A 17,268-nucleotide genomic window follows, 5' to 3' on the forward strand; every position below is an offset into this window, starting at 1 on the left:
GTTTTATGTTCACTCTGATATTTTCCATGAGGAAGAAACTGAGCTGCGTTCACAATCGTCTAACTGTGGTGGAAGAGTCCAGAACAACGCCCTGCACTGTCCCACACACACACACACACACACACACACACACACACACACACACACACACACACACACACACACACACACACACACACACACACACACACACACACACACAGCCGTCATATCCTCTGACTGACTGGCTGAGTGTGAGTGAGTGTGTGTGAATCACCTGTGAGTGTGTGAGCGAGTCTGGACTTGCAGCAGACGAGGAGTTAAAAGCGTCGCCGCGCGCGCAGCTGCAGCACTCGAACCTGCGACTCCTGACGATCGGACACGGAGCTTTACGGTTTACTGATCGATTTGATTTCTACGGTTTACTGATCGATTTTCTATTGGTTGATTGATTATCTGAGGATGAGGAGCAGCTGGATCTCACTGTTCACACTCCTGGCTGCTGCCTGTTGCCAGGCGACACACCACTACCGCTACTACTGTAAGTCTGACTGACTCAATACTAAACTATATCAAATATTATTATTATTATTATTATTATATAACAATGTCATTTCATTAAAACACAGTTAAATACTTTGTTAAATAGATGAAGACGCAGTTAAAACACAGTAAAACAAACTGCACTGTTTGAATTAAGACTTGTTAGTTGAGACTTGTTAGTTAAGACTTAAGATCTTAGTTAGATGTCGTATTTATTTATTTATTTATTGTTTGAGCTCCTCTCCATCTGTTGTTGTTGTTGTTGTTGTTGTTGTTGTTGTTGTTGTTTCAGACTGAACCTTCGCGTGTTTTCAGCTCTGAGTCGGGGGTTTTGGGTTTTTTTTTTTTTTTTTTGGTTTTATCTGAAATGATTTGGGTTGATTATTTTGTATCTGTTGTACCTCGAGTTACAACCTCCTGGAAATGATTTGGTGACAAACAAATCCAGAATAATGAAAACAAACAGTTGCTGTTGTAATAAATGAGGAGTTGTGTTAGACTGGAGGAGAATCAGCAGCAGGTTCATCTGCTCTAACATCTTCTTATAAAACTAAACCGACTAAACTGAACCACTAACACTTCGCTGTCTGAACTGTCTAAACTTAACTAGTTCAAACTTCTTCACTTCTGCTTAAATAACAATGTTTTCTTTGCATGTTTTCATGGTTAAATAAAAGTTGATGACAAAGATGATGAAGTAAACTAAACTAAGTTATCTGGGCTTAACTAAACTAAACTAAATTACTGATTGGACAGTGAAGAGAGACAGAAAAACAAGGACAGAGACTGGGCGATAAACAGTGTCTCAGTTTGGGAATTGAACCAGCGATCACTGCTTCAGACTATGACGACATGGGACATGTTCAATCTAAACTATCTGAACTAAACTAATTAAACCAACTCTCTCTTATGAAACTTTCTACTGTTTCTTTACTTATGAGAATTAAATGATCTTAGACTGTTTTATTACCCTCACCTGTGGATGAGGTCATGTTGTGGTAATTACAAAGTCGTGAAAAAAAAAGCCCAGCACCTTAACTCACGGTTGCCGTGGCGACGCCCAGGTGAATGTTATCAGTGAGTCACAGTGAATCCACCATGACTGAGCCGTCTGCACCGGCTCTGAGTCAGCTGTGGCGTGTTTCACCTTGACTTATCTTTGACTTAATGAACTCACTTAAGACCAAAGTTCACTGTGGTGTGAACAGCAAATCAACAGTCTGAACTTCACCGCTGTAAAAGTCTCTTTCACTGCTGGACTGAGTCTGTCGGCTGAGGGGGAATCGAACCTCCAGACTCGGCGGTAGGTCGAGACGTTAAGGTGCTCAGTGGGAGTGGCCCCGGGCCCCGAGGGCGTTGTGTCAGCTGGGTGTGTGTGTGTTTGCTGCTCAGCTGACCCAGGATCAGTCGGTGTGTTTCCATTTCCCCTTAGAAATGCACAAAACCTAAATATCGCAATTAAAAACTGGTAAATGGAAACTTTTACTACATTTCGTACGTATCAATAGAAAAGTGCATTGCAAAAGTGTTATGGAAACACTTCTTTCAGCTGGAGAACATCACACAGCTGATTGGACGTATCCGTCTCCATAGTTTGTCTGTGAAATCACCATAGAAACGCAACATGCTTACATCCATCTTCCTCAAAGTTTAAAAGAATTATGGGATATAGATGAGATTAGACTTCACCAGAGTTATGGCTCATTCACTAAACACCTTTCAATGGAAACACCTGGCTGCAAATAGCAATTGTACTTTTTAGAAATTTCAGAAATGTTTCTTTTATTCAGTGAGAAGCTGTGATCTGTGATGGAAACGCAGCTGGTTATGTAACGTTGCCACTCAGCTGCAGGAACAAGCAGCAGCCTGTTGCTGGTTGGTCAGCGAACGTCCCTCAGCTCGCTGCAGTCGACGCCTCAGCTCCTCAACGGGGCGTTGGCTGGTTTGGTTTGGGTGGGGCCGATGTCTGCAGGGCTTCAGGCTGGGAGGGGCCGCCCGCTCTCACTGGGATTTCTGAACAAACCACAGAAAGAATGAGACACCTCCACCTCTGTAAACATCTGTAACGCGCCGTCTGAACATGTTAAATCTCAGTGGAAAGAAACTGTGGCTGCGTTTTTGTCTCTCAGGTTCATAGAACAGATCTAAGGTGGATGTTTGATGTCAAAGGAAACACACCTTTGCCTTTACTGCATCATCAGCTATAGATCTGCAAAGAGTTCATGTTCAAAATCGTTTAAAATGACAATTATGGAGACAAACCATGACTTAGCAGAGAGGTACTTAATGATTGTGATAGATTTAATCACTAAAACAACATGTAGAACCTTAGGGCTCAGAAATAACGAACAGACACCAAACATCAACAACCAGAGGAGCACATTTTGAAAGATCATAGAAATCGAATCTATAATCAATCAGATGAAATGATTTCCACTTTCCGTCTTCTCCTCCTGCAGCTACAGTTCGCTGCGACTGCAACGGACGGTCTCGGTACTGCCTTCGAGACGCCTTCGGCCTGCACTGCGTGGACTGCCAGGGAAACAGCGAAGGACGGCGCTGCGAGCGCTGCAAGGCCGGCTTCTACCAGGAGGGGGCGGGGCAGAGCTGCACGCCGTGCCGCTGCAACGCCACAGGTGAGAAACCACAGCACGGATGTCCATGATGTTGGCAGCAGGAGAAACTGTTGCTGCAGTTTAAAGGGATAGTATCATTTTTTTTAAGTGGGGTTGTATGATCTCCAAATAGCCCCTAAGTACTTTAATTGCAGTAGAAGACTCCCTGCACTCCTCCCGTTAGCAACGCCAGCCCATAATAGCCCTGCCCAGAGATTTACAACATACAGTGTTGTGAACAGACCCAAAGAAACGGCCTATTTTCACGGCCTAAAAGAGGTTTTACCTGAAAGAAAATACACAGTTCCATTGTTCACTATAATATAATTTTTTCCAGCCTTTCAAAGTGCAGGAAAAACACAGTTTTTATTTGGACCTAACCAACCATAAAAACTGTGTTTTTCCTGCACTTTGAAGGGCTGGAAAAAATTATATTATAGCGAACAATGGAACTGTGTATTTTTTTTCAGATTTTGTGGATCATACAACCTCACTTTAAAAAAATGCTACTATCCCTTTAACCCAACTGCTTCTCCTCCAGGTTCTGTCGGCGCTACATGTGACAGCAGCGGCCGATGCAGCTGCAAAGACGGAGTCACGGGGAAGAAATGCAACCGCTGCCCTGACGGACCGATCGGACCCAACGGATGTTCACAAAGGTACGAGCTCAGACAATCGAACGCTTCAGCTGACACTGTAACTGCTTTTGGTGCTTGGATTTTTTAAAATAGCACTAAACATTCCTTCTGTTTGCTTTTCAAATGACGCAGTTTCAACTTCCTTCAGTTCTTCCATTGTAACCATTGCTCCAACACATTATATTTTCCAGCCGTCAGACCAGAGAGGATTCTGGGAGTCACACCGCACCTTGTTTCTGTTACGGCCACAGCAGCCAGTGTTCTGCACAGTCTGGTTATTCTGTCCACGACATCGCCTCCACCTTCACGACCGGTAACTACTGACCTCTTCAACATTATGTAAAGCCCAGAGACTGTTCCAGCAGGCACGATCTGATATCACCAAGTAAACAACAGCCCAGGACTAACCTTAACCCTAAACCTAACCGGTTGGTTACAACAGCGCTCCTGGGGTGATATCAGATCATGCGTTCCAGCAGTTAGGAGAGGAGTTGTGACAGAGTGTGTGTTGTGACAGAGTGTGTGTTGTGTTGTGTTTTCAGGTGCTGATGGTTGGACGGTGGCGACCGCTCAGGGCGTCAAACCCAGTGACGTTCACTTCAGATGGTCACCAACACACAGAGACCTGGAGGTGATCTCCAAACACAGCCTGCCGGTTTACCTGTACGCTCCAGGTGAGAACAGCCCCCCCCCCCCCCCCCACCAGAAGAAGCTTCCTCCTTCAGCTGTTGTTAACATTTCCATGTTTCTCACATTCTGTGTCATAAACTGTAAACTGTTTTCTTGTCTGTAACAACATCTCCGTCCTGGGTGAGGGATCCCTCCTCTGTTGCTCACCCTGAGCTTTCTCCTGGTTTTCCCTGTTAAAAGGGTTTTCCATGGAGTTTTTCCTCAGTGGATGTGAGGGTCTAAGGACAGAGGATGTTGTTACGATGGGATGTAAAAGCCCTTTGAGACAAACTGGTGGTAAAAACGGGCTATACAGATAAAACTGCCTTGCCTCTTCCCTTGGTTCCTCCTCTCTTCCTCTGACCTGGTGTCTCATCTGCTCTCCTTACAGGCCCGTACTTGGGGAACCAGTTGATGAGTTACGGTCAGAACTTCTCCTTCTCCTTGCGCCTGGACCGGGGTGTCAGACACCCGTCCACCAGCGACGTGGTCCTAGAGGGGGCCGGCCTCAGAGTCTCAGGGTCTCTGGGTGAGCTGCGGTCCATCGTCCCCTGTGGGCAGAAGATCAAGTACAGCTTCAGGTCAGAGAGATGATCCATCATCATCAACACCCCCTTCATTTCTGTGTCTACGTTTGTGTCGCAAAACTGATAAACTGTGATAGGCTCCACGGAGCTGAAATTAGCTGCCTCCTGGAGATCCACAGTTTGACCTCGTCCTTGTTGCTACTTAAAGATTTTTATTTCTAGGAATGTGTGAACATTCCTGTCAGAGTGGAGAAACCTTGCTGCGGTAACCAGAGCAAGTAGAAACAGGTCTGCAGCCACTGAGGCTCATGGGATTGACCCCCAGCCGTGTCACAGAGGAAGCTGCAGACTGTTTCCCAGCAGACATCCAAAAACAAAGTCTGGGCTAAAAGATGAGCTCAATTTAACACACCTGTGTGATGATAGTGGTTGATGGAGAACCAGCAGATCTGGAAAACATGTGTATCTGTTTGATGAGAGCACCTCCATCTCCACATCTGTTATCTGTTCTGGTTTTAGCTCAGGAACAGTCATTCAAATGTCTTGATGGAGCTTGTTCAGTGCAGGCTGGTGAGTGTCTCAGTGTTGTAACGTGTGAAACTCTTCTGTCTGATGAACAGACTGGACGAGCAGCCCGGCAGCAGGTGGAGGCCTCGGCTTTCATCCTTCCAGTTCCAGAAGCTTCTTCAGAATCTCACCGCTATCAAGATCCGAGCAACGTTCGGCGAAAAAGGTGAGTTTTTTCCTCCACCAGCTGGAAACAGGAGGAGCAGATCTGATGTTGGTAATCCTAGTGTTTAGCAGTCAGTAGCACATGTAAACTGTCTTGTCTGTAACAACATCTATTGCACGTCCGTCCTGGGTGAGGGATCCCTCCTCTGTTGCTCACCCTGAGCTTTTTCCTGGTTTTCCCTGTTAAAAGGGTTTTCCATGGAGTTTTTCCTCAGTTGATGTGAGGGTCTAAGGACAGAGGATGTTGTTATGATGGGATGTAAAGCCCTTTGAGACAAACTGGTGGTAAAAACGGGCTATACTAATAAAATTGCCTTGCCTTGCCTTGCCATGACACATGATGTTGTGTCTTCTCAGGACGTGGTTACCTTGACGACGTGCAGCTGGTGTCAGCGCAGCGTGGGGATGGCGTCCCCGCCCGCTGGGTTCAGACCTGCAGTTGCCCAACCGGATACGAGGGCGAGTTCTGCCAACGCTGCACGGATGGTTACAAGCGTAGGACGGCTGCAGACGGAGCCTTCAGCCCCTGTGAAGCCTGCAGCTGCAGAGGAGGCAGCTGTGACCCTCAGACCGGTGACTGTTACTCTGCTGACGAGACGCCCGGAGAGCAGCGCTGCCCGGACGGCTCCTACAGAGACCCCCGGCAGCCCGAGTCCTGCATGAAGTGCCCCTGTCCAGAGGGAGTGTCCTGCTCGCTGACTGCCGGTTCTCTGGGGCCGCGGTGCAACCACTGCCCAACTGGAACCACCGGTAAGTTCCTTAGAGATCAATGTAACAAAAACACAGGAACTTGTTTTTCATGAAAAGGACCCTGTGCAGCCCCTTATAATTAGGGGACAAATTGTAGAGGTAGTAGACAAGTTCAAATATCTAGGTACATATATTAAGTTGTATGTACGAGGAAGTGCTGAGGAAAAAAGCTGTCAACATAGCAAACGATCCGTCTCATCCACTCAATAGGGAGTTTGAACTTCTTCCCTCTGGTAGACGTTACAAAGTGCCAAGGGCAAATCCTAATATTTTTAAAAATTCCTTTATTCCTAACACCATTGGTGCACTGAACACCATGTTGATGTGTTGTAATGTAACTGCCACTGCTGTCCTGCTTCTTGCCCTGAAGATGTCTGTGTGTTAGTGTTGTTGTTGTTGTTGTTGTTGTCCTGCTTGTTGTTTTTATGAAACCAAAAACAAATTTCCACACCGTGGACAATAAATGAAACTAACTAACTAACTAAGTCCCAGAGCAAACTCAACTGATATGACGGCATGATAATAATACTTGTCATCGTAGAAAAGTAGAGTTGGGAACAGAAATAAGTTGATTTCATTGGCCCTCAGGTCCTCGCTGTGACGTCTGCCAGGAAGGGTTTTTTGGAGACACTGCAGGAGTCTCTGGCCCACGTCGCTCCTGCAAACCCTGCGAGTGTAACGGCCACGTGGACGTCAGCGTGGCGGGAAGCTGCGACCGCAACACCGGCGAATGTCTGAAATGTCACAACAACACGAAAGGCTGGAACTGTGAGACCTGTCTGAGAGGTTTCTACCACAGCAGAGCCACCGACGCCTGCAAACGTAAGAATCTCACTGTCATACTCCTACGGTATGGCAGCTGCATGTGGACAAAAAGGTTCAATGTCAGTAGATGAGAGAGTTTCGTCATAAGTACCCTTTAAAAACTGAATGTAAGAAATAGTGCAGAAATCAAGAATACTGGATCTCTTACTGTTGTTTCCTCTCGTTGTTTCGTGGACCAGCGTGCGACTGCGACATCCTCGGTTCTGAGTCCAGACAGTGTGATGACTCCGGTCACTGTCGGTGCCAACCGGGATTCGAAGGTCTGAAGTGCCAACGATCCAACTGCCCCGCCTGCTTCAGCCCCATCAAGGCAAAGGTACAGCTGCTTGTCCATGGTTCTGTAATAACAGAACCAATCAAAGCTCATATTTTAATCTGCAGGTATTGATAGTTTGACCACATGGGCGCAGCAGAGCGCCACAGTTCGCTAAACACAGCATCTAACATGTTGCACCTTGTCAAAACCTATTTCTTGTCACGTCAGATGGAGGCGTACGCTGCCAGACTGAAGGATCTGGAGACCAAGTTCTCAGACATGGACGGGGGTTTGACTCCAGCCAACAGCGCTGAGATGGAGGCGACTCTGAGAGCCACCGAGCGGCTGGTCAGCGCTCTGCAGGACGACACCGAGGAGCTGGAAGGTAAGATGATGCTTCAATCCCTTTATCCTTTACTTGGGGTGGAGAATATGAGTTTGAGTTGGGACACTGAGTTCAGCACCAGTGGACATTAGTGGAACTGGATCTTTTGTGACTGATGAGAGGATGTTATGTACTGATGACGTCACTTCCCCTTTGTCTAATAGATTTGGAGAAGAGTCTGCAGCGTCGTCTGTCGTCCATCAGCAGTAGTCAGCTGAAAGAGGGACAGGACATCCAGAACCTCGCTGACACGGCCGACGACATCAAACACAAACAGAAAACCTACGAAACAGAGGTGAAGCAGGTCCAGACTCTGATGGATGAGATGAAACGCAAACTGGAGGAGGCCAAGGAGAACCTCAGAGCAGCTGTAAGTCGCTGGAGGGAAGCTTTAAAAAATGAGTGAGCAGAGTATTCTGTGGTGGTAATGTTAACAGCACCAAGGAGAGTCAGAAAATGATGGTATTTCCTCTCCCCCTCCCTCAGGACCTTCCTCTTGGAGATGCTCCTTCGCTGGGTCCAAACTTCCTGTCCTCCCTGGTGCAGACAGCCACCAGCCTGGCAGATAAGTAAGTCCATTATACTGAGCTCATGATGTCACTGACACACACTGGACCTTCTGTGTCTTCACCGTTGCCAGCTGTGATAACTCCTCTCTGTCCATCTCCCAGGCACCAGACGAAGGCCGACACTGTGGAAATAACCGCCAACAACGCTCTGAGTGACTCTGAGAAGAGTTTGGCTCTGGTCCGCAATCTCATGAACAGAGAGAACAAGGTCAAAGGGCTGATTGGAGATCTGAAGACCATGTGAGTAGAATAATGTGTAACCTGTCTTGTCTGTAACAACATCTCTGTCACGTCTGTCCGTCCTGGGTGAGGGATCCCTCCTCTGTTGCTCACCCTGAGCTTTCTCCTGCTTTTCCCTGTTAAAAGGGTTTTCCATGGAGTTCTAAGGGTCTAAGGACAGAGGATGTTGTTATGATGGGATGTAAAGCCCTTTGAGACAAACTGTTTGTAAAAACGTGCTATACTAATAAAATTGCCTTGCCTTGCCTAGAATCTGTTTGTAGGATTGTCCACACATTGTTAGATACAAGACTCGGGTTAGGACAGACATCAGCACACCCGGGGACACTGTCCTAGTACGTGTTGTTGAACTGTCCATGTGCATTCAGGTACGACCAGACCTCTGCCAAGGTGAAGGGCATGGAGAACCAGGCGATCCGTTTGAGCAGCGAGGCCAAAGACGAGAGCAAAATGGCAGAGGGCATGTTGAAAAGCATTGCCAACATGGAGCAAAACCTCCCAGCGTCCCTGAAGGTAACAGCTGCTGTTCGATGGAGAAACCTGTCGCTCAGTTTCAGAAAACACATCTTGGAAAATAAGCTTTTACTTCCTGAGCGTAAGATCATAATGTTTGTGTGTTTTTCCCATGATGCTCAGGGGGAGGTGGATGCCATGGTCTCCAGGTTGGACGGTATGAAGGGTTTGGTGGACAAGAACATTGGGGACTTTGAGGCCCTTCAGGGCAGCGTACAGCAAGACATGGCCGCCACCGGCGACCTTCTGGCTACGGGCCGGGCTGCCCAGCAGGTACACAACCTGCTACTAACATCTACACACAACCTACACCACAACATCTACAGTATCTGTGAGCCCAGCTGTAGAGGTATTACTGGGTGTCAAGGCACTTAGGCCACATGTGTGTGTTTCTTGGTGTCCAGTATTTACCCAGTCCCATTCTCAACATAACTGTTCCTTCCACATTTGGTTCTGGCAAAGAAACACAACAAGAGCCAGAATTGGCCCAGATAAGGAAGTGCATCAGGTGGCTCAGATCGAGGACCCAAACACACATTTGTCCATAAGTGTCATATTGTAAATGTGTATATGTGCATATATGTAAACCAGAGGAGAGTTCACCATGAGTTCACCATGAGCCCTTAGATGAAGGATAAACAGCAGTTTGACTGAGCTACGTAGCTTCTGTTGATGAGCTATCTGTTTGATTGATAGTTCACATGTCTTAGTTTTGTTGAGTCACATTGAGATTTTGGATCCAGCTGAGACGTTTCTGTGTTTGCAGGACGCCAACAAACTGCTGGACAGAGTCTACGTTGCCAAGGCCGACGCGGACGGCGCCCTGCAGCGCATCAGCAGCAACACCAAGGAGCTGGACGACGCACTGAGCACGCTGAGAGGTACACGACGCTCTGACTGACACATTGGGTGAATTCCCATTCCCCCCTTAGCCCCTAGCCCTTCGTTTTGTGCATTCACGTGAAGTTGTGGTGTCCCAATTCTGGTCCAGACGAGGGTTAGGGGGAAGTGGTCTGGCTATCTGGACCTTCAAACGGAGATTTTTCAGAGGCACACTACAAACTGAGGTGTATGACAAGTTTCCCAGAATGCATCTTGCGGCAACCCGGCAGCTGTTTTATTTCTCACTGTAGCGCTGTTATTACGTCATTTTGTTAAGTTTTAATATTTTTTTCATGCGAGAAAGTAGCTGTTTAGGTCCCCAATGTGAGGTCGGTTTATCCAAATGAGGCTGTTTAGACGTTTGCTCCGATGCTTTTCGGAGAACGTTATGTACATAAATCACCACATTTACATCAATAAATACATGTTTTACAATAAACCGGTCAGTCTGCATTACATTCTATTTTATTTTATTAAGTTAATGTGGTTTTGAATACAGGATTTGTGGCAAAAGCTTGTCACGTCTGCTTATGTGAAAGCCAGCAGAGACGACTGATGACGTATGTGATTGTTGAAGGGGTGTCCCAATTCATAGGGGTTGACTTTCAACCTCTACGAATTGTAGCTCCGTTTCAGGGGGCAAGGGTTAAGGGCTAGGGGTGAAAACTAGAATTGGAATTGGGCAATTGACTGATTTAACTTTGTTCATAACTCTGGACTAATCGTTCCTCCTCCTCCTCCTCCTCCTCCTCCTCCTCCTCAGGGTTCGACCAGCAGATCGACGGCGGCAGAGCTCTGGCGGACGCTGCCATCGGGCGTCTACCGGGCATCAACGCCACCATCCAACAGGCCGTCAGCAACAACAATGAGACACTGACCGTCCTGGGAGACGTGTCCCAACATTACGACAAAGCTCTGGGAGGCATCAACGTGCTGGAGGGCCTGGTCAGCAGTCTGGAGGTGTGTTAGCCTAGCTTAGCACTTTTACTTTACTTTATTGGTTTATTTGGGTGGGACAGTGCACATCAATGAACATATAAAAACATGTAAATGAGCCGGATTATAGCAGCAGTGCTAATTTCCATCCGGAGTCCCAAAACATAAAAACAGTACAGTGACAGAAAAACACAGTATTATAAACGACATAACAATGCAGACAACAAGGTCATAACAAAACAACTATAACATTTTTACCACACTTCCATGGGTAGTGGGACCTAAAGAGTTTCTGAGAGATAAAGTGCAAAAGTGCAAAAGTGCTGGGCCAAAGTGACCAGTGCTAGAGTGCAGGAGTGCATGGTACCAAGTTGTATTGCACGGTGCCCTAAAGTGCACATCAGTTTAAAGTGCCAGGTGTATTGCATCAGATGGTCATGGTATATTATCAACATATTATAACAACTAAATATTCTATCCATATTCACATTTTGTTGCCGATCTCATTCAAACACTGCAGGTATTACATGATTGCACCCTGACTGATTATTGCACACGAACCGGTCATAAACATTCTCACATAGTAACTAAACCCCATTATTTCAGACATACCGGCCATAAACATTCTCACATAGTAACTATACCTCCATTATTTCAGACATACCGGTCATAAACATTCTCACATAATATCTACATATGCTAGACCATTGAAGTCAATTGCCAAAGTCACGACACCCAGAACCCGTGGGCTCTGGACTCAGTCAGTCAGTTGGTGTGAATAGAAGAGGAAACAGCTGCTTACTCACCCCTCAGTCCTGTTCATGTGAACCGGTTTGACCTTTGCCCTGTGACTGACCGTGTGCTTCTGTTGTTCAGGGAACATTTGGATCGTTGCCGCCTCACAGCGGTCTGCTGAAGGAAGCCACCACGCTCCACAAGGAGGCCACGGATCTGAAGACAAAGGCGGACGAAGTAGCCGGAGACCTGGAGTTTGAACTGGACGATGCCAAGAGGCGCGAGGGCGACGCCAAGCAGGTAAAGTGTCCACAGAGAGACGCTCTGTCAGGGACAAGACTCACACGGTGTCGGACGTAAAGTATAAATGTTTGTGTGTGTGTGCAGGCGGCCGTCGGAGCAGCTGCAGCTTTCAACAACGCCAAACAGGCCAGAGACGCGGTGGGAAAGACCCTGAGAGACATCAACAACATGCTGGCCAACATGAGTGAGTGCAAGGCGTCATATCTGACACAACAACACTATATGTAACACAACACTGACGCACATTATCTGGACCCAGACAACCCACAACAGCTTCAGTGAGTGAGGGAAGTCTGAGTTTGGAGTTCTTCTACTGAAGGTTTCCTTAAAACATCCACTGAAGTCCTCAGGGCTCCAGACTCTAAATGGGAACATTTTGCCACTAAAATTTGAGACAGTGCAAGTAAATTTTTCACCTGTGCAACCAGGAAATTAACGTTGGCTAAGATAACAACGGATGCATACTTTCTCTCCCTGCTAAAACTAGTTTACCAGAGCTATATATCCTGGTTTAGAGGATCATGAGGATCTTCATCAAAGTTTTCATCAGTAACAATGTGAAATGTGAATATTTGCTTTGCAAGTTGAGTTACAGTGTGCAACCCAAATGTATTTTTCTTGCGCTCCTAAAAGCTCCTAATTTTGGGGTAAAAAAAAGTTGGTCTGGACCCCTGGTACTTAAAGGGACAGTATGTGAGATTTACCCCCATCTAGCGGTGCGGTTGCATGTCGGCACGTATTCTTGCTGTTGCGTTTACGTAAACTCGGGCAGAAGTCAGAAAAACAACACACGCTGCATGTATCAGGATAAACAAGCCTCTATGTAAACAAACGGTCCGCCAGCACGAGGCAAAACAATACAGGCGTGACAATATGTTGTCATGGTGATGTCGTATTGTTTACCTGACCCACGTTTTACCGGCTTTCTCTCGTCGAGTAAAATAACATCCAGTCGGTTTGCCGACGGCGTCACTCACGGCGTCATTCAGGTGTCTGACTGCACCTGAAGGCAACACCAGTGCCTCCGTCCTTCCTCACACTAGCTACACGGTGGTGACAGTTTTAACAGGCGCTGTCTGGAAAACTTTCTCCCCGAGCCGAGAAGCTCCGGCGGCCCGAGTTTGAGGTTACTTACAGCCACGGTGACACTGAACGTAAAACATGGCGATTCAACATGGCAGAGAAGGTTCGGTGAACCCCCCCCTGTATGTTTGTAACGACTTGTAACATCTCATTCTAAGGTACGAGAAAGCGCTCGTTTGTATGCGGGCGCGATTCCACTTCAGTGAAATACGTATTTAAGAAAGCGATATTTGATTTTTGTCAATAAAAAGCCAATAAAGTCCCATACTGTCCCTTTAAGGTTTGTTCCTCATTTAGTCTGAAGGAATCCCTTAGAGTCAGTCCAACTGGGACCAAAGTGAGGGAGGAACACAACGAGTTTAAACTTTACAGTGCTACATAAAGAGCGTTGACGCTCTGAGCGGCCATAGCCATTCGGCTGCAGACTGCAGCACTGTGTTCTGAGCCTCTTCTCCTCCTAGACCCTAACCTATTTCGCACATTCTGTGACATAAACTGTAAACTGTTGTCTTGTCTGTAACAACATCTCTGTCCCGTCTGTCCGTCCTGGGTGATGATCCCTTCTCTGTTGCTCACCCTGAGCTTTCTCCTGGTTTTCCCTGTTAAAAGGCAAGGCAAGGCAAGGCAAGGCAATTTTATTTGTATAGCCCGTTTTTACAAACAGTTTGTCTCAAAGGGCTTTACATGGCATCGTAACAACATCCTCTGTCCTTAGACCCTCACATCGACTGAGGAAAAACTCCATGGAAACCCTTTTAACAGGGAAAAACAGGAGAAACCTCAGGGTGAGCAACAGAGGAGGGATCCCTCACCCAGGACGGACAGACGTGCAATAGATGTTGTTACAGACAAGAAAACAGTTTACAGTTTGTCACAGAATGTGCGGAATATGGAAATGTTAGCAGGGGTTTCCATGGAGTTTTTCCTCAGTGGATGTGAGGGTCTAAGGACAGAGGATGTTGTTATGATGGGATGTAAAGCCCTTTGAGACAAACTGGTGGTAAAAACGGGCTATACAAATAAAATTGCCTTGCCTTGCCTACCCTGCTCTACCCTAACCCTCCTCCTCCTCCTCCTCTTCCTCCTCAGACCAGCCCGGTGTTGTGGATGAAGAGCGGCTGAAGCAGCTGGAGGACTCGCTGGCCGGCGCCCACAGGGAGGTGGAGGGTCGGCTGCGGCCGCGGCTCAGCGACATGGAGCGGCACGAGGCCGCCATGCGCCGCCGGGTGACCGCCATCAACCTGGACATCGACTCCGTCCTCGGTGACATCGCCAACCTGGAGGACATCCTGAGGTCCGTCCCCGTCGGCTGCTTCAACACGGCGCCCATCGAGGAGGCCTGAGCTCCGTCCGGTTCAACTCTGACTAACGGTGCCTTCATGTGCTATGGTAATTATGGTAAATACCAAAAGACGAGGTGAAAAGTGCACATGAACACCCTCTCATGTGGTATTTTCCACTGGGCAACACGTAGAATGTTTTGATGCCCGAGCTGCCGGGATGAGAATAACCTTTGACCTTTGACCTTTTCAACATGGCGGCAAGCAACGCAAGATTCGTTAATAGTAAGCAAGGCAAGCCTTTAGAAAACAGTTAGCAGCTATTCACTTTATGTATGCGTGCATGTACAGTAAAAAAAAAAAAAGCCAAATAGCCAGTGCTAAATCACCATGAATATTAATATTTATCGTTTGAGTTTTGATAATTCATCTTCGTGCTGTAAGAGATGAATAGGCAATCCAAGATTGTTTTACCCCATAGATATATACACATAGATGCCACACGTGTCATATATCTATGGTTTTACCCAAGTAACAAGTCTGAATCTGTGTGTCCACCATCTTTATTTTCTCTGTACAACAACAAAAGCACATGAACACAACGCACTGGTAAATACCAGGTCACAAGTGGAAAATACCATCTGTCCCATTGCACATGAAGGCAGCATAACGACGAGGATGTTGTTGCAGTGAACAGCTCAGTGCCGCCCCCTGCTGCTCCTTTAGTATGAACATGAACTTAATCCATCTGACGATCCTGAGTGTGAGTGTGTGTGTGTGTGTGTGTGTGTGTGACTGTAAGAGAACTCTATTTATAACTGTACAGTTTCAGTTTTTTACCTTTTCATTAATCCAGTGTTTTTATTTGTTGTTAATGTGTCAGAAATATTTATATGTATCTTTACTCTTTCACATAAAAATCACTTTGTCTCATAAAAGAAAAAGAGTTTGTCTTTATTTCTACACGAGCACACGTTTGGATGTACGGAAGCTTCAACTAAGTCGTTGTTTCAACAAACCATACCTGAATTGATAAAAGTTGTAGTTTTGCACCAGTTTTCCTGGGTTTTACTTCAGTTACTTCACATCGATATATATTTTTTACTTCAGGAGAACAGAATGTAAAATAAAACACTGTGTTGTCTCAGGTTTATTATCACAAAACATGAAACACTTCCACACAAAGTCGTCCACACTGTATTTACCTGAACGTAAGGGCCTGTCCGGAGTTGACCAATCAGTTGGCAGCTCCTGAACAACCAATCAGATGGCAGCTCCTGAACAACCAATCAGATGGCAGCTCCTGTACAACCAATGAGATGGCAGCTCCTGTAGACACTGTACTAACCCTAACTCTGCTGAAAGATGCAGCTGCTTCAGTTCCAGAGGTTGAATAATAACCGTGAACCAGTCGACACTCTCGTCTTTATAAAACTATCAACTTATAATGTCGACATGTACGGACGTCTAATGCATTCACTAAAGAAAGAGAAACTGCTCTGACTGAAGAGTTGTCTTAAAGTATTAAGTATTGTTGATCATATTTAATAATATATAATGATTATTATAATAATAATTATCTCTCACACATTAAAAATGACACATGGTTTTAAGAGTGCAACACAGTTTACAATCAAAACAAGTCGAAGCAACAGAAAGCAGATTAATACAGAAAACAGGATTCATCTTCAGCTACGAGCTACAACTGACACACACACACACACACACACACACACACACACACACACACACACACACACTCTCTCTTTCACACACACACACACACATGCTCTCTCTTTCACACACACACACTCTCTCTTTCACACACACACACTCGCTGCAGACAGATGAGGCGTTGATGCACATTTACAGTGTGAATAGAAAATGGCGACGTGGGCGCTGACGATCCCACTGGATGTGGATGTTTATATTTATATTTATATTTATCATCAGAATAAATCCACCGTTTGTTTGTTTGTTTTTTGGTTGACGTTGTTTTGTTTTTGTTTTTTTTTCTTGTTTTTTCTTGCAAACACGATCACAACAGATCATTAATTTATTTTCTACCAAGTTGAGTAACATTCATGCCAGAACCGAACTGTCGAAGCATGCAGCGTAACCAGGAGCAACAAGAGGAAACACACACACACACACACACCCTTTCCCTCCCCTCCACCATCATCATCATCATCATCATCATCATCATCATCATCATCATCATCATCTTCATCATCGCTCCATCTGTCCACACAACAATGCAAGCCCAGAGGTTTCAAAATAAAAGACACGTTTTCAAAATAAAACAATCCCAGTCAGAGTTTTCAACGTAAAAAATAACCCCTGCAAGTTTTCAAAATAAAACATACGACACAAGTTTTTCAAAATAAAACATAACCTCAGGGTTTTCAAAATAAAACATCCCCAATGTTTGCAAAGTAAAACAACCCCCCCCCCCCCCCGTGCAAGACGTCAAACTGAAACACGTCGAGCATCGAGCGCTTTCTGACAGTCGCAGAGTGGGCGGAGCCTAAACCTCACCTTCGTTTTCTACCTGCGTGAAGAACCAATCAGGTGCAGTCTGAGCAGCTCCTGCATGAAGCCCATTGGACGGATCGAGCACGACCCCCCCAACCCCCCCATCCCATCCCAACCCCCCCAGTACATTTACAAAGACAGAAACAGAGAAACAGTGAAACAGTGACAACTCTGCAGCCCTTATCCCCCCCCCTTAGCCCCTGCCCCCCCCCCCTACACCCCCTCCCTCACCTCCAGACCCCCCCTCCCTCAGCCCCCCCTCTTGCCCCCCCC

The 17,268-nt window shown here is 46.3% G+C and overlaps 1 protein-coding gene across 1 annotated transcript; it reads left to right on the top strand.

The window, feature by feature from the left end:
• Positions 1–259: 259 nt before the first annotated feature.
• Positions 260–14,523, top strand: lamc2 (laminin, gamma 2; the record flags this gene model as incomplete). The annotated part of the gene is made up of 21 exons (XM_083990674.1): positions 260–520; positions 2,982–3,158; positions 3,679–3,796; positions 3,967–4,088; positions 4,318–4,449; positions 4,836–5,025; positions 5,592–5,704; positions 6,061–6,453; positions 7,042–7,275; positions 7,458–7,594; positions 7,763–7,919; positions 8,084–8,289; positions 8,406–8,488; positions 8,591–8,728; positions 9,097–9,241; positions 9,365–9,514; positions 10,008–10,122; positions 10,887–11,083; positions 11,936–12,094; positions 12,188–12,281; positions 14,270–14,523. Exons 1-21 carry the CDS (start codon positions 442–444, stop codon positions 14,521–14,523), a joined length of 3,393 nt encoding a protein of 1,130 aa, XP_083846800.1. The 5' UTR covers positions 260–441.
• Between the last annotated feature and the right edge of the window lie 2,745 nt (positions 14,524–17,268).

The sequence above is a fragment of the Trachurus trachurus genome (genome assembly GCF_905171665.1).
Source record: "Trachurus trachurus genome assembly, chromosome: 17".
NCBI classification, from domain to species: Eukaryota; Metazoa; Chordata; class Actinopteri; order Carangiformes; family Carangidae; genus Trachurus; species Trachurus trachurus.